The 24,442-nt window shown below is 36.1% G+C and overlaps 1 protein-coding gene across 1 annotated transcript; it reads right to left on the bottom strand.

Moving 5' to 3' along the window:
• Nucleotides 1–22,182: 22,182 nt before the first annotated feature.
• LOC139840482 (pentatricopeptide repeat-containing protein At1g71490-like) lies at nt 22,183–24,194 on the bottom strand. The gene is made up of 2 exons (XM_071830746.1): nt 22,237–24,194; nt 22,183–22,186 (listed from the first exon to the last, which is right to left on the bottom strand). The coding sequence occupies exons 1-2, from the start codon at nt 24,192–24,194 to the stop codon at nt 22,183–22,185; spliced, it is 1,962 nt and encodes a 653-aa protein (XP_071686847.1).
• Nucleotides 24,195–24,442: the final 248 nt, after the last annotated feature.

Below are 24,442 nucleotides of genomic sequence, written 5' to 3'. Positions count from 1 at the left end.
GCATTAGTGTGTCTAACTGATAAGTCGTTAGGATACATTAGTAAGTCTGGACTTTGACCGGGTCTGATTTAAAAACCATTGCTTATCATTGTTGGTTAAAATTTATATGTAAATATTATGTAGTACTAATGGGTTAGTTGTTGTGTGATAGATGTCGGGCTCAAAACTTGTCATCACATTCAGCGACTCCGAACCAGAATCTTCAGATGGTGTTCCAGTCATTAACCTATCCGATGACGAAAATAATATCTTTGGGGAAGACTCACAAATTCCGGATGAACCGACTATAGAGAACCCGGAAAGTGAACCCGAGGAGGAAAGTGAACCCGAGGAGGAAAGTGAACCCGAGGAGGAAAGTGAACCCGAGGAGGAAAGTGAACCCGAGGAAGAAATACAGGAAATTACAAAAGACGAGTTCGAACTAGGAAAGAAACGAAAGGCTAATGAATTAGAAAATTCAAATCCCGAGTTTAGTAAGGATGATGTGGCACCAACTCCACTAGACACTACCACCCCTATTCCCGCTATTCCTATTCGTTCTATCCCGGCATCCAGTTCTTCAGCCCCACAGCCAAAATATAGGCAGACAGCCAGGATAAGCGTTAAGCGATTCTTTGAACCTAAACGTCCTAGAAAATAGACCAAACGATGCGCTGCCGTATTAAACCATGGGATCATATAATGTTTTGTATAATATTATTAGTGTGGTTTGCTTAATGTTCGATGTAAGATAAGCATATGTAAAATAGTGAAGTGTGAAATGCAATAATTTTCCATGGTTAAGTATTACTTAGATGGTAGTAATTGATTCTGTACTAAGCTATTAAGTATGGACATTAACGGGTAGGTACTACCCTAGATATAATTATAAAACGCTAATAAGAAGAAAAGGCTTTTATAATAATACCTGGTTCATATTATTAATAAGCTATAATGTACTGTAAATATACACTACATCTATAATATTCCATGTGAATAATTATTTTCTTTTCATTCTTATAGAAGAATATGGCGCGATTGAACCGAATGACGGAACAAGAAATCCAGGAACTCATCAATCAGCGAGTGAACGACAGAATGTTATGGGTCGAGGCTGCAAGAGGTGCTGCAGTTAACCCAAATCCTCGTGTGGGGTGCACTTACAAAACTTTTCAAGCTTGCAAGCCCTCATCATTCAGTGGAACAGAAGGACCGATCGGTTTAACCCGGTGGATAGAAAAGATGGAGACTGTGTTTAAAATAAGTGGTTGTGTTGAAAAGGACATGACCAAGTATGCATCGTGCACTTTACAAGATAGTGCACTCACGTGGTGGAAAAATTATGTGAAGGCTGTAGGAGGAGATGTAGCTTATGATACTCCTTGGGAAGAATTCAAAACAATGTTAATCAACGAGTATTGTCCAAGGAACGAGGTTAGGAAGTTGGAAGATGAATTACGAAGCCTGAAGGTTGTTGGTACTGAAATCACCAACTACAATCAGCGATTCATGGAATTAGTTTTGCTATGTCCTGAATTGGTTCCAACCGAAGAACGGAGGATTGAAATGTACAAAGATGGTTTGCCCAAAAAGGTCAAGGCAAACGTTACAGCATCGAAACCTAAGACAATTCATGAAGCTATAACCATGGCAAACGAGCTAATGGATCAGGTCATCATGGATAAGAAAGCATCCAATACTGATGTGAAGGTATCAGGTAACAAAAGAAAGTGGAATGGAAATTATGATCGAGGTAACCAACAACAATCTTTTAAGAAATTATGATCGGTCAGCTGCTACGACCTCTATACAAAACGAAAAGATGCGTAGTCAGTGGCTATGGCTCCGTATATGAGTCCACTAACCGCTGACCAATATTCAGAACCTAAATCGTCTTCGTTTGACCGTGGCGATGGTTTAAGTGCGAGTAGGTCAGAAATTTCAGCACAACGTTACAAAGGCGTAGTGACTTTCGGAGGGCTATAAATCCAAAACCGTATATCGGATTAAGACGAGGCCTAAACGAAAAGTCATCTACTCGAAACGAACTAACTGAAAATCAATTTTCCAGAAGTACAGGAATCTGATCAGATCCCGAAAAACAGTAAACAAGTGCTCCGGTGGGGTTCTTGGTGCTTGATGCTCATCACGGTTCTCATCCTTGATGCTTGTAAGCTTCAAGTGTACAACTCTTTGATGGGTTAGCATCACCTTGACCAAGATTCAACCATCAACACACAATATGTTAAGACCAAGTAAGAACACAACTCATTTAAGAGTCTTAGATGGATGATGAACCAAGGTTACATCATATCCTTAGTCTTAACACAAATACAAATTCTATTTACAACTAAAGCTACAAACTTTACTTCAATCAAACAAGTATGAACACAATCTTAATTAAATGAAGTGATGGAACCCTAAACTAGAGAGCTTGGATCCTCTTCATACAAGTTATAAGATTACAAAGCTAGAAAGCTTGAATCTTTGGTGTTCTTGAAGATCTTGAAGCATAAAGCTTAGATCTTTAAGTTACATGAAGACCATAAACACAAGTTTTGATCTTTATAACAAAGTAATGAGATCATAAGTTAGAAAACTTAGATCCAACAAAAGATATGAAGATTCAAAGCTAGAAAGCTTGAATCTTGGTTGTTCTTGAAGATCTTGAAGCATAAAGCTTGGATCTTTAAGCTATATGAAGATTACAAACACAAGTTTGACTCTTTGTAACAATATAACAAGATTAAAGCTAAAAGATTTAGATCTACAAAATAGGTGAAGATTCAAAGCTAGAAAGCTTGAATCTTCCATGTTCTTGAAGGATTCAAATCCATGTTTGAATCTACAAGATGTATTCAAGATCAAAAGCTAAAAAGCTAGACCCATGATGATGATGATGATTTCGTGAAAGTGAAGGGAAGAAGAAGAAGAAGAAAAATCAAATACTTACACTTTTTAGAGAGAGAAAGACTAGAGAAAGAATTATAGAGTAAGTGTGTGTAAAATGCAAATGAGAGCAAGTGTAAAATGGATGGAATAAGGCTTGTATTTATAGGTGGTGAGGGTGAGGGTGGGTGGTGGTGGCCGTGGGTTTCATGGGGGGACAAGGGGGACACCTTTTTGCTTTTTGGTTAATGGTTATCTAAAGTTGGTGCTTATGTTAAGATCCCATGCAATATTAAGGATAATACTTGACAAAAATGCTAGTATGTTCCCTCTAATAAATGGGCATTTGTCTTACTTATTAATGGGTCACTAGTCATTTATAATTGGGCTAATTAAATAGTCCACTAGCTAGTGTAGGGTGGGCTAAGGTCCAACAAGGTAGAAAGTCCAACAAGACTAACTAGTGTGCTCTAGTAAATTACTAAGCGTAATTAAGCATCCAAAAATCCAAGTAATTGTTATTATAAAATAACAATTAGTATTTCGTAGTCATAATATTCCGATTACGACAAAAGTTAAACGTGTAGAGTCGCGAAATTTTAGGATGAGGTAGACGATAGAGTCGGGAAGAGGTGAGGATACTTCTGCATCATTTGATCCTCTCGTTCCCAAGTAAACTTAGGTCCTTGTTTTGCATTCCATCGGACTCGGACGACCGGAATCTTGTTGCGTTTCAAGGTCTTGACCTCACGGTCCATAATTTCGACAGGTTCTTCAACGAAGTGGAGTTTGTCATCAATCGTAAGCTCCTCGAGAGGTATGACGAGTTCTGGTTCAGCAAGACACTTCTTCAGATTCGACACGTGAAAAGTATGATGAACGGAGCTCAATTAAGTCGGAAGATCCAAACGGTAAGCAACGGGTCCAATACGCTCTAAGATCTCGAAAGGACCAATATATCGCGGATTCAACTTCCCACGCTTTCCGAAACGGATTACACCTTTCCAAAGTGCGACTTTCAACATAACGCGGTCGCCGATTTGGAATTCACGATCTCCACGTTTAAGGTCGGCATAACTCTTTTGACGATCACGGGCCGTCTTGAGTCTCGCTTGAATTTGGACAATCTTCTCGGTGGTTTCATGGACTAACTCAGGTCCGGTGAGTTGCTTTTCACCTACTTCGGCCCAACAGATAGGAGAACGACACTTGCGGCTGTACAACGCTTCGAAAGGTGCGACATTAATACTCGAATGATAGCTGTTGTTGTAAGAAAATTCGGCTAAAGGTAAGTGCTTCTCCCAAGTTTTTCCGAAATCAATAACATAAGCACGCAGCATGTCCTCTAAAGTCTGAATCGTGCGCTCGCTCTGTCCGTCGGTCTGCGGGTGATATGCGGTACTCATGTCAAGACGTGTTCCCAAGGCTTCTTGTAAAGAACGCCAAAACCTAGAAGCAAAACGGGTATCGCGATCTGAGATAATCGATAAGGGTACACCGTGTCGAGATACAACTTCCTTTATGTATAATTGTGCCAGTTTCTCCATCGTATCAGTTTCCTTCATGGCTAGGAAGTGAGCATATTTGGTAAGACGGTCAACGATAACCCAGATGGTATCATAACCTCCTACCGTCTTCGGTAGCTTCGTGATGAAATCCATTGTTATTCCTTCCTACTTCCATTGCGGGATTTTGGGTTATTGGAGTAATCCATACGGCTTCTGATGTTCGGCTTTGATCTTGGAACAAGTCAAACACTTTCCAACATAAGCTGCAACATCCCTTTTGAGGTTCGGCCACCAATATTGAACCTTGAGGTCGTGGTACATCTTACCAGCTCCTGGATGAATCGAATACCTTGACTTGTGGGCTTTGTCTAGAATAAGGCTCCGTAGATCTCCATAACTAGGTACCCAAATTCTTCCAGCAAAGTATCGGAGTCCAGTCTCCTTGACCTCAAATCGAGAAACGAGAATGTTCAAGTGCTCTTGAGAAATATTCTCCTCCTTGAGAGCCTCATCTTGAGCTACGCGGATCTGGTTATTGAGATTCGTCTGAATGGTGATGTTCAAGGCACGGACACGAAGTGGTACCGTTCTCTCCTTTCGGCTCAAGGCATCAGCTACAACATTTGCCTTGCCAGGGTGGTAACGAAGTTCACAATCATAGTCGTTCAACGTCTCAATCCATCGACGCTGTCTCATGTTCAGCTGCTTCTGGTCGAATATGTGTTGGAGGCTTTTGTGATCGGTGAAGATAGTACTCTTGGTTCCATAAAGATAGTGTCTCCACAGTTTGAGTGCGAAGACAACAGTTCCAAGTTCAAGATCGTAAGTAGTGTAGTTTCGCTCGTGAATCTTCAGTTGTCGAGAGGCATAAGCAATAACTTTCGTTCGTTGCATTAATACACACCCAAAACCATTTTTCGAGGCATCGCAATAAACAACAAAATCATCACTACCTTCGTGAAGAGATAGAATAGGTGCGGTGGTCAACTTCTGCTTCAAGGTTTGAAATGCTGACTCTTGCTCGGTTGCCCAAACGAACTTCTTCCCTTTGTGAGCTAGTGCGGTTAATGGGTGCGCAATCAAAGAGAAACCTTCGATGAATCTACGATAGTAACCGACGAGGCCTAAAAATTGGCGGATATGAGTAGGAGTAGTGGGAGTTTCCCACTTGCTGATAACTTCGATCTTTGCGGGATCAACTTTGATACCCTGATCGCTCACGATATGACCAAGAAATTGGACTTCCTTCAACCAAAATTCACACTTGGAGAATTTGGCATAGAGTTGCTCTTGTCTCAAGAGTTCAAGCATGAGTCGAAGATGTTGTTCATGTTCTTCTTCGCTTTTGGAGTAGATTAGGATATCATCTATGAAGACGATAACGAACTTATCCAGGTATAGTTTGTATACTCGATTCATGAGATCCATGAATACTGCAGGTGCGTTGGTTAAACCGAATGGCATCACAAGAAACTCATAATGGCCATAACGGGTTCTGAACGCGGTCTTCATCACATCGCTTTCCTTCACCCTCAACTGGTGATAACCTGATCGTAAATCAATCTTGGAGTAAACGCTTGATCCTTGCAGCTGATCGAAAAGATCGTCAATTATGGGAAGGGGATACCGATTCTTAATCGTCAACTTATTCAGCTCACGATAATCGATACACATGCGGAAAGATCCGTCCTTCTTCTTCATGAACAAAACAGGTGCGCCCCAAGGCGATGAACTCGGTTGGATAAATCTACGGTCTAGCAATTCCTGCAGTTGACTCTGTAACTCTTGCAGTTCGGAAGGTGCTAGTCGGTAAGGTGCGCGAGCTACGGGTGCAGCTCCTGGCACTAGATCGATCTGAAACTCCACTGATCCCGGCGATGGTAATCCCGGTAATTCTTCCGGAAAGACGTCGGGAAATTCGTTCATAATTCGCACATCCTCCACGCTTTTCTCTTCAACTTCTAGCATGCGCCAAAACAGTAAAACGTCCCTTCTTCATAACCTTTTGTGCCTTCAAGCAACTAATAAGGTTCAACTTCGGACTACCTCTATCTCCGTAAACAATCAGAGGCTCACCATCTTCGCGAGGTATACGAAGAATCTTCTCACCACAGATAACTTCGGCTCTTACCTTGGACAACCAGTCCATACCGACAATCACATCAAAGCTTCCCAACTTGATGGGTATCAATTCAATCTCGAAATCTACACCAGCTAAGTTTATTATACCTCCTCGGCCAATTTGGTCAACTTTCTAAAGTTTTCCATTAGCTACCTCAACAAGCATACTCTCCTCCAAAGGTACTAACGACCAATCTATCTTAGAGCAAAAGTGTCTACATACGTAACTCCTATCAGCACCAGTATCAAACAAGACAGAAGCTAATAGATTGTTGATAGTGAATGTACCTGTGACCAAATCAGGATCCTCATGGGCATCTTGGGCGTTCATGTTGAAGACTCTTCCACGTGCTGGCCCGGCATCCTTCTTCTTGTTCGGGCACTAATTCTTGAAGTGGCCCTGTTGACCGCTCTCAAAACACTTTTTTGGTCCGGTAGGGTTTGTCTTCACAGCTGGGGTGGGGATCGTGCAGTCCCTGCCAATGTGCCCATTCCTCTTACACTTTTCACAGACCACGTTGCAGTACCCTGTATAATGCTTGTAGCATCTCTTACACTGCGGGAGACTACCCTTGTAGTTAGGGTTCGAGCTAGGGTTCGGGTTGGGATTCCTCCAAGCGTTGTTTCCCTTGAAACCCTCATGCCTCTTAGCTGGGTTCTGATCAAAGACCTTCCCTTTGTTGCCTTCCCACTTACGCTTCTCATAACTAGCTCCTGATTCTGATTTCGCTTTCTCTGGTTCCTTGCGGATGATCTGGTTCATCAGGGTGTGCACCATGCGCATAGCTTCCGGGACATCTGCTGGTTCCGAAGAGGTAACATTTCCCTGAATGGTCTTGGGAAGTACCCACAAGTATCGTTCCATTCGCTTAAATTCAGGGGTAACCATCGTGGGGCACATCAAAGCTAACTCTAAATACCTTCGGTTATAGCCATCAAGGTCGGTTCCCACAACGTTCAGCTCCCAAAACTCAGCTTCCATTTTCTGAATCTCCGATCTGGGGCAGTACTCCTCGATCATAGCCCCTTTGAATTCCTCTCATGGGGTAGCATAAGCCTTGTTGATTCCTTTAGCCTGAGCAAGCAAGTTCCACCAGGTTAAAGCGCCGTCCGACAGAGTACAAGAGGCGTACTTAGTTTTGTTCACTTCTGAACAGTTGCTCACACGGAACACAGCTTCCAACTTCTCAAACCACCTTGTTAGTCCAACTGGTCCTTCAGTACCACTAAAATTGTGGGGCTTGCAGCTTTGAAATTCCTTATAGGAGCACCCATTATGATTGTTCTGGTTAGCGGGTGGAGCTTGGGGGTTGGCATTCGCCATAGCTGCAGCTACTCGAGCAGCAATCATTTCCTCAATATGTGCCGCTGTGGGCATTTCCCTTGGGACTCTTCCGTTCGCCATGGATCTCCCAAACAAAAGTTTCGACTTAAGTCAAAATTCCGCATTCAACAATTCATAATGCTATAGCATAAGGTAATCAACCGGGAAACATCACAATACACGCTAACAAAGTATGGCTAGCTAGTTACAGATAGCACGAAAACCATCAGGTAATAACCTAAATAGAACACCGTATAATAATTAAACAACATTAAGTTCCATTATTAATAAGAAAGTTGCAAACATCCGCATAAGGTTCGTACAGCACATGAGTAAAACATGAAGCTACTAACAGAGTTACATAAGGAAATCTAATACAATAGTCCTATGGTGATGGAGGGTAAATGATGTCCCTCGTCAGTTCCTCGACGACGGGGGATGCTGGTAGGGCATGCGGTGCAGATGGTGCAGATGATGCCGGTGGTGCAGATGGTGCAGCACCAGAAGTAGATGGCACGTAACGGGTAACCTTACGCACGAATGGATCGGCGGGATACGGTACGACCCTCTTACGGGCTGTGACCCTAACCAACTGTCCATGTGCATCCACGAATGGTCTTCCTCCGTTAATCCCTGGGATAACAGTACCATCGAAATGATACCGCTTCTTCGACGGGGTAGAGGGCAGCTGCACGGGCTCCTCCTCAGGGTCCTCCTCGAAATCATCCTCGGAATCCTCTTCGGAATCTTCTTCGCTGGAGTCGTCGGATGATGAATCGTCTGAATCATCTGAAGGTGGATCTGCCCGGCCGGTGGTCATAAGTCGATATCTGCCTGGCGGAATCGGTACAACACGTCCATCAGCAAGGCGTCTAGCCCAATGTCCATGCTCGTTACGGAAAGGACCGTCTCCATTTCCCCCAGGAATCACAGTACCACCGGAATGTGATGTGGCTCCTGGAGTCTAGGGCTGGGTGGTGCTGGAATCATCTCGGGATCCTCGTCTCCGTCTGAGACGTCCATCAGGTCAAGCACGAGTCGATTAGAAGGCGTATCGCCAGAGTCGTCGAAGGGTAGCGGTGAATCAGCAACAATCGTAGGCGAGGCAACAGTCGTCTCTGAGTCACTCTCGAAGTCAAAGGTCATGGGCAGCATGTCTGACATCTGAACATGAAAAAATAACTTTTTCCATGTCAATAAAACATATAGCAAGCACGTAATTAGGCACTACAACATCCTAGCAGTACATAACATGGTAATGAAAACAGTTCTAAACAGAAGTAACATGCAAAAGCAGGTAGTAGCATGCAGTAACGAGAATAAGCAGTAGCATACAGCAAGTACACATAGTAGTAAAAGTAAGCAGTAACATGCAGTAAGTTCCGCAGAAACAATTAAACAAGCAAGTTGTAGATTAGTCCTATCAGTGAATCCTACTTGGCTCGGTCAAGACTCACTAATGCAACCTAATTCCCTACAACCAATGCTCTGATACCAAATGTGACGCCCCGTACAAAACCATCGTGTACGATTCGTCAACAACAGGATCTTTACATAGTCAAATACTACATGTTGTTTGAAAACCAGTTTTGCATTCATAAAAGATAGCGTTTACAAAAGATAACGTGACACAAAGGTCGTTACAAAGTCATTATTTGAAAATAACATAAGTTACGAATGCAAGATAAAAGTTTCATGATTGTGACATCACTAAGTAATGCAGCGGAAATCTAACACAGCAGGTCCATAACAGCAAGTCTATAACACTAAGACAGCAAGTCTAACAGCGGAAGCAACATCGTCTAAGCACCTGAGAAATACACGCTTAAAAGTCAACACGAATGTTGGTGAGCTATAGTTTGTAAACAGTAAAGTAATGTAGACCACGAGTTATCGTATTCAAAACAGTATGAAAAGTATATGCTTGTGTGTGGGCACCCGGTAACTAACTTAACGTAATAGTAATACCCCCTAAAAGTACACTTGGCGAGTGCGTATGTCCTCGAAGTATCAAACACCCGTTAAATGCTAGCGCGACTAGCCCGAGTGGGGATGTCAAACCCTATGAATCCATATCTAATATTCGCGTTCACCGGTTCAAAACCAATGATTAAACGTTACCGTGCTAAGGGGAATCTTTATGCCGTTATATAACCCACACATATGTAAAGTTTAAGTACTCGTGTCAAGTAAGTAAAACATAAAAAGCGCATGTATTCTCAGTCCCAAAAATAGTTAAGTAGAAAAAGGGAAGCTATAACTCACAGTGATAAAAGCGGTAAAGTCGATAATGAAAGTATGCAAGTAGTAAGTCGGTCCGAAAGGTCGTCAACCTAAGTCAAAGGTCACTAGGTCAGTATGTTATCCCAAAAGGTTTAAAAGTGCATAAATTAAGTTTAAGTGTCATCATCATCATCATCATTCATCATCATAAAAGCTAAGTAAGTTTGACAAGAATAGAGATCGAAACAATAGGCTGACTTCGGTCAGCTGCTACGACCTCTATACAAAACGAAAAGATGTGTAGTCAGTGGCTATGGCTCCGTATATGAGTCCACTAACCGCTGACCAATTTTCAGAACCTAATGTTGGGAAGTTATCTCACATCGGCCATGGGACAAAACAAATGTATGTATATAAGTCTAAGGGGAAGTCACTCTATCACCAATTGGTTTTAGAAAATGATGGACTCTTAGACTTATATGTTGTACATGTTGTTGGCTATACGATTTATTAATTCTGTCATGGTATCAGAGCTTAGGTAAGCGGTTTTACAAAGCAAGTCCGAGTTAGACCCCATGTGTGTGCCGCCGTCGCTACAAAGAGATCGAGTCAGGCCGCTATCGTGTCGTCATCTCTACAACCGTTTCACGCCTCGATGTGAGGGGGCGTGTTGGGAAGTTATCCCACATCGGCCATGGGACAAAACAAATGTATGTATATAAGTCTAAGGGGAAGTCACTCTATCACCAATTGGTTTTAGAAAATGATGAACTCTTAGACTTATATGTTGTACATGTTGTTGGCTATACGATTTATTAATTCTGTCATGGTATCAAGAGCTTAGGTATGATCCAAGACCTAGTCGGCCACCACGCGCCACTGTCTCTATACCGCTCGTCAAAGCTTCCTATCTTTTTTTCTTCCTTCAATTTATCCTCTTCAATCTATTGGTTCGTAAACCTAAAAAAAATTAAAAACGCCTACATCTTACAAATCGGCCGACCAAAACCTTCTTTCTTGTAAAACCCCACTATCCAGTTACTATCCACTTTCTGATCACACCTACAATTAATTCTCGAACCTTATATTCTATCGTCCAACAAAAAAAAAGAAAAAAAAAAGGTTCCGGCGAATACTTTACCAGCCATCTCCCTCATTTGTTTCCTAGTTAAACACGTGTATGTGTTCTTCTACCCCACTTGCAATCACACAGCATATAAGTCTTTAGATTTTTTTTTTCCAACAAACAAATCACCATAACAATGATCACCGACTTTTCTTTCTTATTTTTCTCGATCAAACATCTTATTCTTATGCTTTTATAATCTTCTATGAATCATACGGATATTATATTTTCTATTATTCTTATTTATTATTTCTTTTTTTTATCAAGAGTAATTCCAGCGAATATCTACAACAAATCTTTGCAACAATAATCGGCGTGGGGCTGAGCCGCCTAGCTTGACTAGGTTTCAAACCCCGAAAGAAAAAAGAGAATATGGTCAAAATATTTGTTTGCAGCGATGAAGAATATTGTTATTGTTGACAGAAATTGCATACAAAAGTGGTACTTGATCCTTAGGCACAAGCCACGGCGTAAAAGAGAAAAAAAAAACGCTACGGAAAATGAGAAGCCATCAAGACATACTCAACCAATCGGCGATTATCGGTCGATTCGGCGCTACAAATCAAGAAAAAAAATATTAAGTTTTTTTATTACTATTTATTTGATATTTGTGTTTCCTTTCAGTCCGAGCTTTCGCGACTTCGCCGCTCGGACTGCGGGGGAGTGTTAGAGTAGGGTTATGATTAGTAAAGCCCGGCCCGTTTGTGGGTTTAGGGTTTCGTTGTAATCTATAAATAGTGGCTTAATAATACTATAGTCCTCACGGGGGTTCTACTTTCTAACACCTAAATCGTCTTCGTTTGACCGTGGCGATGGTTTAAGTGCGAGTAGGTCAGAAATTTCAGCACAACGTTACAAAGGCGTAGTGACTTTCGGAGGGCTATAAATCCAAAACCGTATATCGGATTAAGACGAGGCCTAAACGAAAAGTCATCTACTCGAAACGAACTAACTGAAAATCAATTTTCCAGAAGTACAGGAATCTGATCAGATCCCGAAAAACAGTAAACAAGTGCTCCGGTGGGGTTCTTGGTGCTTGATGCTCATCACGGTTCTCATCCTTGATGCTTGTAAGCTTCAAGTGTACAACTCTTTGATGGGTTAGCATCACCTTGACCAAGATTCAACCATCAACACACAATATGTTAAGACCAAGTAAGAACACAACTCATTTAAGAGTCTTAGATGGATGATGAACCAAGGTTACATCATATCCTTAGTCTTAACACAAATACAAATTCTATTTACAACTAAAGCTACAAACTTTACTTCAATCAAACAAGTATGAACACAATCTTAATTAAATGAAGTGATGGAACCCTAAACTAGAGAGCTTGGATCCTCTTCACGCAAGTTATAAGATTACAAAGCTAGAAAGCTTGAATCTTTGGTGTTCTTGAAAATCTTGAAGCATAAAGCTTAGATCTTTAAGTTACATGAAGACCATAAACACAAGTTTTGATCTTTATAACAAAGTAATGAGATCATAAGTTAGAAAACTTAGATCCAACAAAAGATATGAAGATTCAAAGCTAGAAAGCTTGAATCTTGGTTGTTCTTGAAGATCTTGAAGCATAAAGCTTGGATCTTTAAGCTATATGAAGATTACAAACACAAGTTTGACTCTTTGTAACAATATAACAAGATTAAAGCTAAAAGATTTAGATCTACAAAATAGGTGAAGATTCAAAGCTAGAAAGCTTGAATCTTCCATGTTCTTGAAGGATTCAAATCCATGTTTGAATCTACAAGATGTATTCAAGATCAAAAGCTAAAAAGCTAGACCCATGATGATGATGATGATTTCGTGAAAGTGAAGGGAAGAAGAAGAAGAAGAAAAATCAAATACTTACACTTTTTAGAGAGAGAAAGACTAGAGAAAGAATTATAGAGTAAGTGTGTGTAAAATGCAAATGAGAGCAAGTGTAAAATGGATGGAATAAGGCTTGTATTTATAGGTGGTGAGGGTGAGGGTGGGTGGTGGTGGCCGTGGGTTTCATGGGGGGACAAGGGGGACACTTTTTTGCTTTTTGGTTAATGGTTGTCTAAAGTTGGTGCTTATGTTAGGATCCCATGCAATATTAAGGATAATACTTGACAAAAATGCTAGTATGTTCCCTCTAATAAATGGGCATTTGTCTTACTTATTAATGGGTCACTAGTCATTTATAATTGGGCTAATTAAATAGTCCACTAGCTAGTGTAGGGTGGGCTAAGGTCCAACAAAGTAGAAAGTCTAACAAGACTAACTAGTGTGCTATAGTAAATTACTAAGCATAATTAAACATCCAAAAATCCAAGTAATTGTTATTATAAAATAACAATTAGTATTTCGTAGTCATAATATTCCGATTACGACAAAAGTTAAACGTGTACACAGTACGCAGTTCGTTAAAAACGTCAAGTAACACTAACGGTCATAAAGGCTTCCGGGGGTTAAGTTAAGTATCCTACGTACTTAATGATACATTTTAACATATAAACGAAAGTAATCAACATGTAGAAAGTTCTCAGAGCATAATATAGTTCAGTACGCACAAATACGCAGTTTCGCAGAAAGCACAAAGCACAAAAGCAAGTCAAAAAAGTCGGGATCAAATGAGAACTTTTTTTGTGTGAGAACTCAAAAAAAATATATATATATATATATATATATATATATATATATATATATATATATATATATATATATATATATATATATATATATATATATATACAGAGAGAGAGAGAGAGAGATTTAATCAAGAGGGAAGCATTTTTTTGGGGGAAAGTAATTTTTTTCGTTGTTTTCGAAAAAAAATTTCTAACAGGCATCAAGATCACATGAAAACATGAACATTTAAAAAAGACACTTTGTGATGAATGTTATTATTTTGGAGGTAAAACGCTCGAAGAAAAAAAATAAAAACATTCAATGCATTGAATGTTTTGATTCCGAGTTATTTTTAAGGGGTTAGAAATTAGGGGGTTAAAAATTAGGGTTTAGCTATTAGGGTTTAGAAATTAGGGTTTTGGGTTTAGAATTAGGGTTTAGGTTTAGAAATTAGGGTTTAGATTGAATATTTTAACACGAACGGTTTAGAGTTTAGGATTTAGGGTTTTAGGGTTTTGGGTTTAGAGACTAAACCCAAAACACTAAACACTAAACCCTAAACCCTAAACTCTAAATCGGGCTAAATTTCGAAAAAAAACACCTCACACAAGATGAAAACAAAACGATGCAAATAAACTCGGAATCAAAACGTTAAATGCATTGAATGTTTTCATTTTTTTTCTTCGAGCGTTTTACCGTCAAAATAATAACATTCATCACAAAGTGTCTTTTTTAAATGTTCATATTTTCACCTAAACTTGATGCCTGAAAAAAAAATCGAAAAAGGAAAAAAATTTACTTCCCACCAAAAAAAGTGCTTCCCTCTTGATTATGACACTTTATATATATATATATATATATATATATATATATATATATATATATATATATATATATATATATATATATATATATATATATACATACATACATACATATATATATAGTGGTAGGATCAAGAGGGAAGTAACCAATCGGGGGGAAGCGGGGGAAAGCAAAAACTTTTTTTTTTCGTTTTTTGAAAAAATCTTGTTCACAAATATTATAGATGAGATGAAAATATGAACATTTAGCATAGACACTTTGTGATAGATGTTTTTATTTTGGCGGGAAAACGCTCGAAGAAATAATATATAACAATTATCGTGTTTTTCGAGCGTATGTTGAGGTTTTAGCTATTGGGGTTTAGATATTAGGGTTTATAGGGTTTAGATATTCGGGTTTAGAAATTTAGGGTTTAGGGTTTAGATTTAGGATTTAGATTGAGTTTTTAACACGAACGGTTTAGAGTTTAGGGTTTAGGGTTTAAAGTTTAAGGTTTAGAGTTTGGTGTTTTGGGTTTATGGAATAAACCCAAAACACCAAACCCTAAACCCTAAACCCTAAACTCTAAATCGGGCGAAATTTTACTTCACAAAATGTGATAACCCGTCCTAATCCACCTGGACGAAGTTTTCAACATCTGGTCCCATTGCGAGGTACTGACCTAAATATGCCATGAATGACTCCAAGTAATATCTTTAATATGAGCAAATGCACAGTGGAAGATTTCTTTCATACCCGAGAATAAACATGCTTTAAAGTGTCAACCAAAAGGTTGGTGAGTTCATAGGTTTATTATAACAATCATTTCAATATATTAATAGACCACAAAATTTCCGTTTATAAATATATGTACACTCGCAAGTGTATAGAACCGTTCTGCTTAAGTTGAGGCCTCAATAACCAACCTTAACAATAATATAATAAGTCATCTTCGCAAAGATGGATACGTACACTCGCAAGTGTATAAATAATCCTCCAAGTACTAAACATCCGCCCACTAGCTCTTATGTCTAGTGCAGCCTACAGGATGGGGGTGTTAAGCCCGATAGATCTATCTTTAGGATTCGCGCTTACATGCTCTTATAACATGTAACTAAATTACCCAGCACATCAATCCGCAGAATATCATTTTTAATCACTTGTCTCTATTTCCTAAAGCATTTATAAAAGCAGCGCATGTATTCTCAGCCCAAAATTATATATTGCAAAAGCAATTAAAAAGGGAGCAAATGAAACTCACCATACTTTATTTTATAGTAAAAATACATATGACGTCATTTAACAAGTGTAGGGTTGGTCTCGGATTCACAAACCTATATCATTTGTATATATATTAACACATATAATTGTAATCGAACAAAGTTGTATATACACTTATTATAATATATCGTTAAATGGTAACTTATTATTATGTATATATAATATTTTAAAATTAATATTTATATTATATATTGTGTTTATATTATTACTTATAATACTTGTTATTGTTATAGTTAATAATATTTCATATAAAATATTTATAGTTAATAATATTTCATATAAAATATAGTATGTAATATACTTTTGATATATAATTCTCTTTTGTTTGTAAAATTAATAATTATAATATTACTAAAGTAAAGATAGTAATACTAATAATTAGATGTAAAAATGATAAAATGATAGTTTTCCTAAAAATGATTCCCATAATATAGTTGTAAAAATACGAATTTTTAATAATTACAATTCTAAATATAATAATCATTTTAATAATAATAATGATAATATAATTAATACTACTTATAATAATAATACTAATGTTAATGATAATAACAAAAATGTTAATATTAATACAAAGGTTTGTAATGACAATAATCTTATTAATCAATTCCATACTAATAATGATACTAATAATAATGATAGTTTTCAATCATATTAGTAATACCGACAATAACCTTAATGATAATACTAATAATAATAATCCTAATAAAAATAATATATTTATCGTAATTATATTAACTTTACTTATACCTAATAATCATACTTGTAATTTTAATTATGTTAACAATAATGTACGGTAACCTTTATTAGTAATAATAAGAATAATAATAACTATATTTCTAGTCATAATAGCATTTAATAATAATAATAATAATAATAATAATAATAATAATAATAATAATAATAATAATAATAATAATAATAATAATAATAATAATAGAATTTATACCTCAAACAATGGTTTTTAAAAAAAAAACAGTCACCAACGGGACTCGAACCCGCGACCTCCCGTTTAACGCAAACACCCAAGACCACCCTTCCATTCATTGCTTTTCTGAAATAATCCCAACACATTTAATTATAACTCTTATTGTCTAGTTCTTCTCTCATCTTCTTCTCTATAAAACTTTAACCGACCAAGGCCATTTTCAAACCATTACAACAGCGATTTTTGATACTTCGATTTAGTTATAAACAAACAACATCCATGTTTGTATTATTAGAAAAAATAAAAAAAAATAAAAAAAAAACACAGCCTGAGCTGTTCGTCGTAGGCCTTTTTAGAAAAAAAAATTGATTTTTGTAATTGAGAATTATCTGGACAAAGTTTATAACATGAAATAGTTGCTAAACATTTTCTTTAATCTTTCTAATTCATCAATTGTACTTGAAACATAACAGAAATTTCAAATTTGCTTGAAGAACAAAAGTTGACTTTTAATCACAAAAACTTTGACTTCGAAATTCCTCTTTGATTTAACGAATTGAAAAATGATATTTTGCAGAAAGATTGATTAATTGATTTCTAACCTAACTGCACTTTTATATTTTTGTGTTTATTCGAAAATGGATTATGAATTAAAAAGGGTTTATGAAGAAGAAAAAAAATAAAAGAGTTGCTGCTGTGATTGTCTTTTTGATTTCAAGAATAACAGAACTATGAACGTACCAGCACCTGCTTTATATTACAGCAATAATCGAGTAGCTATGTTTTGTATGTATTATTGGGGCGACAGAAAATCACAGATAGGGGAAGAAAAACGAAAAAGGGAAACAGGAGAAAGAAAGAAAAAGACATACATAACAGATATAGATATCAGATATCGAATGATCTTGCTTTTTATATATTTATATTTATTTTCTTTTTATATTTATAGAAATTAAGATTATACTGTTAATAATATTACTAATAAAATATCTTAATAATATTATCCAAAATACTGTTATTAATAGATATCTTAATATCAATAATTTAGTTAATATGTCAATAATAATAATAATAATGGTTATATATAAAAAATTAATTGTATCCAATTTCATATATATATAAAAATGTTCATAGTACTGATATTAGTATTAATATTACTAGTTATTTTAATATTGAATGTAATAATAACAATTTCATTATAATTCTTATATTTTAATTTGAAATTACATATATATTATTAGTTTTGTAATATTTCATATTTATATAATATACATTATATATTTAATATCTAAACATTTAACAATATTCATATAGTAATAGTTATGTATCGATATCATATATATATATCCAAACTACTATATATAATTTTGTTTTCAATATCAAATTTTTATTGTATATCATAAATTATCTTATATTTTTACTTCCAGAACTAAATTGTATAATATTTTATTAATGTAACTCAAGTTATCATGTTATCATTTATATATATATATATATATATATATATATATATATATATATATATATATATATATATATATATATATATATATATATATCTACACATATATTCATATACATATACCTATTTATAAATGATTTTTCGCGAATCTTTGGAAACAGTCAAGGGTTTAAATGAACCTATGTAAACGGTTCAAAATTTTTGAGACTCCATTTAATAGACTTTGCTTATCATATCGAAATCATATAAAGACTAGGTTTAAATTTGGTCGGAAATTTACGGGTCGTCACACAAAACATGAAGAAAAAAAAACGTTCATATTCTTCACGAACAATATTATCTTGAATGTTATTTTTGTCGATCGTTTTCCCGCCTAAATAATAACATTCATCACGAAGTGTCTCTTCTAAATGTTCATATTTTCGTGTGATCTTGATGCTGGAAAAAAAAAATTCCAAAAAAATGAAAAAAAAAATTTGCTTCCCCCCGATTGGTTACTTCCCCATTGATCCTGCCCATATATATATATATATATATATATATATATATATATATATATATATATATATATATATATATATATATATATATATATATATATATATATATATATATATATAGTGGTAGGATCAAGAGGGAAGTAACCAATCGGGGGAAGCGGGGGGAAGTAAAAACTTTTTTTTTTCCGTTTTTTGAAAAAACTTTGTTCACGAACATTATAGATGAGATGAAAATATGAACATTTAGTAGAGACACTTTGTGATAAATGTTTTTATTTTGGCGGGAAAACGTTCGAAGAAGTAATATATAACAATTATCGTGTTTTTCGAGCGTATATTGAGGTTTTAGCTATTGGGGTTTAGATATTAGGGTTTATAGGGTTTAGATATTAGGGTTTAGGGTTTGGATTTAGGGTTTAAATTTAGGATTTAGATTGAGTTTTTAACACGAACGGTTTAGAGTTTAGGGTTTAGGGTTTAGGGTTTAGGGTTTGGTGTTTTGGGTTTATGGAATAAATCCAAAACACCAAACCCTAAACCCTAAACTCTAAATCGGGCTAAATTTTACTTCACAAAACATGAAGAAAAAAAGCGTTCATATTCTTCACGAACAATATTATCTTGAATGTTATTTTTGTCGATCGTTTTCACGCCTAAATAATAACATTCATCACGAAGTGTCTCTTATAAATGTTCATATTTTCGTTTGATCTTGATGCCGGAAAAAAAAAGTTCCAAAAAAAAACGGAAAAAAAAATAAAATTTGCTTCCCCCCGCTTCCACCCGATTGGTTACTTCCCCATTGATCCTGCCCCTATATAGTGGTAGGATCAAGAGGGAAGTAACCAATCGGGGGGAAGCGGGGGAAGCAAAAACTTTTTTTTCGTTTTTTGAAAAAACTTTGTTCACGAACATTATAGATGGGATGAAAATATGAACATTTAATAAAGATACTTTGTGATAAATGTTTTTGTTTTGGCGGGAGAACGCTCGAAGAAGTAATATATAACAATTATCGTGTAAATCGAGCGTATGTTGAGGTTTTAGCTATTAGGGTTTAGATATTAAGGTTTAGATATTAGGGTTTATAGGGTTTAGATATTAGGGTCTAGAAATTTAGGGTTTAGATTTAGGATTTAGATTGAGTTTTTAACACGAACGGTTTAGAGTTTAGGGTTTGGGGTTTGGTGTTTTGGGTTTATGGAATAAACCCAAAACACCAAACCCTAAACCCTAAACTCTGAATCGGGCTAAATTTTACTTCACAAAACATGAAAAAAAGACGTTCACATTCTTCACGAACAATATTATCTTGAATGTTATTTTTGTCGATCGTTTTCCCGCCTAAATAATAACATTCATCACGAAGTATCTTTTCTAAATGTTCATATTTTCGTGTGATCTTGATGCCGAAAAAAAAATTCCAAAAAAAAAATGAAAAAAAATAATTTTGCTTTCCCCGATTGGTTACTTCCCCATTGACCTGCCCCTATATATATATATATATATATATATATATATATATATATATATATATATATATATATATATATATATAGCCAAAAGTTCAAACAAGAACCATAAAAAAAACGAGAACTGCGAGAACTTTTGATTTATAAAGAATTTCACATGTAAATAGATTGAATCACACATAAACCTTGATAAAGAGTATGAATGAACATAAAATAGTTGAAAAAAACTTATATTTTACCTATATAATTAAATATATACTTTCTCGTTCACATGTGCATATTTATTAACGAACATGTGAACAGTTTCATATAATTAACAATTTAACATGTAATTTAAGCTGATGAACATATGTTTGTTAATGATATGTGCATTAATTAACATTTGCATGTAATTTGTTGCATTTAAACGCATAAAAAGTACTCGTATTAAATTAAATAGTTCTCGCAGTAAGTGGTTCTCGTTTGAACCTTCCCCTATATATATATATATATATATATATATATATATATATATATATATATATATATATATATATATATATATATATATATATATATATATGAGTACCTTTCTGCGATGATTTTGAGTCATGGCAAGCATTGCAGTCATCTATGCACAAATCAAAGCAGACGTATATATATCATGTCAATAGGTATATTGCTTATCCTCTTACCAGCTTCTATGGCTTCCTCATCACCCTTCTTTGTTAATGGCACAATAAGTGAATAAGTTCTTCTCGTTCCAAAGAGACTCGCCATGTGCCCATCTCTAATCAGTATCAAAGCAACTTCACCTGAGATACGAACGATGTTAAGAATTTTCGCCAAGTAAGAAACAATAATTCTTAAAATGTTTGTAGGACGTATTCTCGAAGTCATTTGCAAACCAAAATAATTAGCATTTGCCAAACACTCTAATTTTCTGATTAATATAAGATTAGGCAACCTTATAAATATTTGTCAATATTAGCACCATGAAAGAAATTAGAGACGGTAGGGTTGTAAGGACCCAGTACAAGCCATTCTAGTACGGACTATGTGACAACACACCGCGAGTTGGGTCTAATTGACCCACAAACACTTTCTTTTTCATTTCCTAAACTAACACTATGATGTACATACATGAATATAGAATAAAAAAAGTTTTATGAGGTTGTTTGGCTTGAAAAAAAAGGGACTTTGGGCGACAATTAGCATCGACCCCGTATGATCCATTCCCTTTATAACTACTTTTTTAAAGCCGTTCTAGTTCATTTGTGATATACACACCAAAATCGACATATTTATAACTCTGCTAGTCGAAATTGGAACCTAAATCTTTATTTAAGTAAATAAATGTAAGGAAATTATGTCCTAGTGAGCACGGTTACAGAACTCGGAATTACTAGGTTTTGCAACTGGGAAAGTAGTCAGCGAGTACTCGGTCAACACTTGTGATTACTCGAAATATTGGTCAAAGTCAAACTTGGTTAACATCCAAGTACTCCCCGACTTGTCGAGTACATCCAAAAAAGATATCTCGCTCTTCGAAATGCAGCTGTTGTTCTTAAGTAAATCCCTTTAGCAATCTTCTTTGCACATTAGTGATGTAGTACGACTATTTGAGATTAGAGTTTTCGTTATTATAACTCCGACTTTGATTGCACAACCAACTGTAGACGAGAAATTTGATGAATTCATATTCATATATTTAATGTTCTGATATTTCTGTAATCTTGTACATGGTTATAAGGGATTCTATGAATATTATATCTACCTTTAATTTTTGAATCTGTGATTTACGATTAACAAACACATTACTGGGGTTTACACAAAATAACATGGTGAATCAAGCTAATCAAGCAGCAGTAATAACTGACCCATTTGATCTGTTTCAGATATAACACAACCCATATTGTCCAGCTCATAAGTAAATGGGTAAATTATACCACTCTGGCATTGTCCTCTTCATCTAAATGCTTCCATAAGTTCATCTTTGTCATCAGACATAATGTAACCAGCTTCTTTCAATTGTTCACTCAACCCATCCAGCATATCATAAATCTCAACTGCCTTCACGTTCTTCGTATCTGCAACCGAAAACTCAGTAAACCCATCTCCTACATCTAACCATGCACAACCAGGAACCTTATTCACACCCAATTCCCTCATCAAAACCCTAACTTCAGCTAGTTTCTCCCACCACCCAAATTCAGCATACATGTTTGCCACCAATACATAATATCCCGAACTCCGAGGCCTCATTTCCAACAGTTTCTCACCGGCAAATTTTCCCAACTCTTCGTGTCCATGGATCCGACACCCTCCAATAACCGTGGCCCACATTGCAGGTGTCGGTTTATAAGGCATTGTTCTGATTGTTTCTTCTGCTTTATCCAATAAACCAGCTCTCCCATATAAATCAACCATGCATGCATAATGCTCTAAACGAGCAACTATCCCGTATTCATCACGCATCTTGTTAAACAAAGTTTGACCTTGGTCAACAAGTGCAGAATGACTACAAGCTGACAAAACCGCAACCATGGTCACATGGTCCGGCATTATGTTTGACCTAATCATCTCGTCAAACAAGTCAACCGCCATCCGTCCATCTCCTTGGATCCCGTAACCTGCTATCATTGCAGTGTATGTGACTTCATCTTTTTTGGTCAAACTATTAAACAATCTTCTCGCTAACAAGATTTTCCCAGATCTTGCATACATGTCGATAAGTGAGTTAAATAGCAATAAGTAATTTTGAAATTCTTCGTGCTTTATAACATAACAATGGAACTCTTTACCGTGTTGAAGATTTGCCACTCGGGCACACAAAGGAAGTATGCTTGCTATCGTCACGTAACTGGGTTCAACTTTAGAAAGCAACATTTCCCGAAAAAGATATGTGGCTTCTTCTGCATTGTCCAAATGTGCAAAGCCTGTTATTATTGAATTCCATGTAATCACACTTTTATCTCCAATTAAATTAAACGCAATATAAGCATGCTTAACATCCATACACCTTGAATACATCGTAATCAATGCATTTTTCACATTATCGTAAGCATAGCAACACGTCCGAATAGCCAAACCATGAATTTCTCTTCCAGATCTTAACGCACCAATATGAGAACACGCATTTAAACCGTTGATTACAGCCACGTGATCCCATTCATCACCATAAGTCCTCAGCTGGGAAATCATCTTTATCACTCGCATATAGTCACCTGTCTTCAAGTACCCTCCAACAACGGTATTCCAAATTATCATATTTGCATCGACATTTTCATCCTGCATACGATCAAAAAGCTCAAAAGCTTCCCTCCACATGCCTTTGCTAGCATACCCTGAAATAATTGAATTCCAAGAAACACAATCTCTCTCAGGCATTTCATCAAACAGTTTACGTGCAGATTTCAAGTCGCCACATTTTCCATACATAAACACCAATGCATTATACATGAACAAATTCCACCCCAAACCCGACTGAACAATCAAATTATGAACAGCCTTCCCAAACCCCAAATCAAATTCTTCGCCGCATGCTTTAAGAACAGAGGGATACGTAAATATATCCGGTACAATCCCCTGTTTCACCATTTTTTGATACACGAATAAACCATCTTTTCGAAACCCAGCTCTAATATAACTAGAGATAACTACATTCCATGGTAAAGGATGCAATATATTCAAATTTAGAGTGACATAATACGCATCACGCAATAGATTTGAACCAGAGTAAAACGTGACCAATTTTGGGACCAAAACAGGGGATTTTTCGAAACCGAAAGTAATTATATAAGCGTGTAATTGCTTTCCTTGTGAAGTTGATTTAAGTAGTGAACAACATGAAATAAGTGAAGCTAATGATTGTAATATGTAATGTGATGTCGATGGATTTTGGGAATATTGTTGTAAGATTAATGAAAAAGTGTTGAATGCTTTTGATAAATCGTTTTGAGTTGTTGATTGTTTGAGAGAGTTTAGTAGAGAAATTAACATTGATAAATTGTTATTATCATCACTGTTCCGAAATGTATAACGTCACCAAAATAATATCTATACTTTACCCCTTGAATTTTCTAGAATGATCATAATCAGTCGCCTTATTTGTGGTCAATGCGTATTTTATTTTTACATAAGTTGAAAACATATACTTGTACTGACAGAGTAAATAGCATGGCATGTATATTTTAAGAGCTAAGCCATGTTACATTAACTGAATAAACTGTATAAGATTCAGTTCAGAA

This window comes from Rutidosis leptorrhynchoides, chromosome 4 (assembly GCF_046630445.1).
Source record: "Rutidosis leptorrhynchoides isolate AG116_Rl617_1_P2 chromosome 4, CSIRO_AGI_Rlap_v1, whole genome shotgun sequence".
NCBI lineage: Eukaryota > Viridiplantae > Streptophyta > Magnoliopsida > Asterales > Asteraceae > Rutidosis > Rutidosis leptorrhynchoides.
The sequence above is the reverse complement of the archived record's forward strand: the minus strand, read 5'-3'. Positions and strand labels throughout refer to the sequence as shown.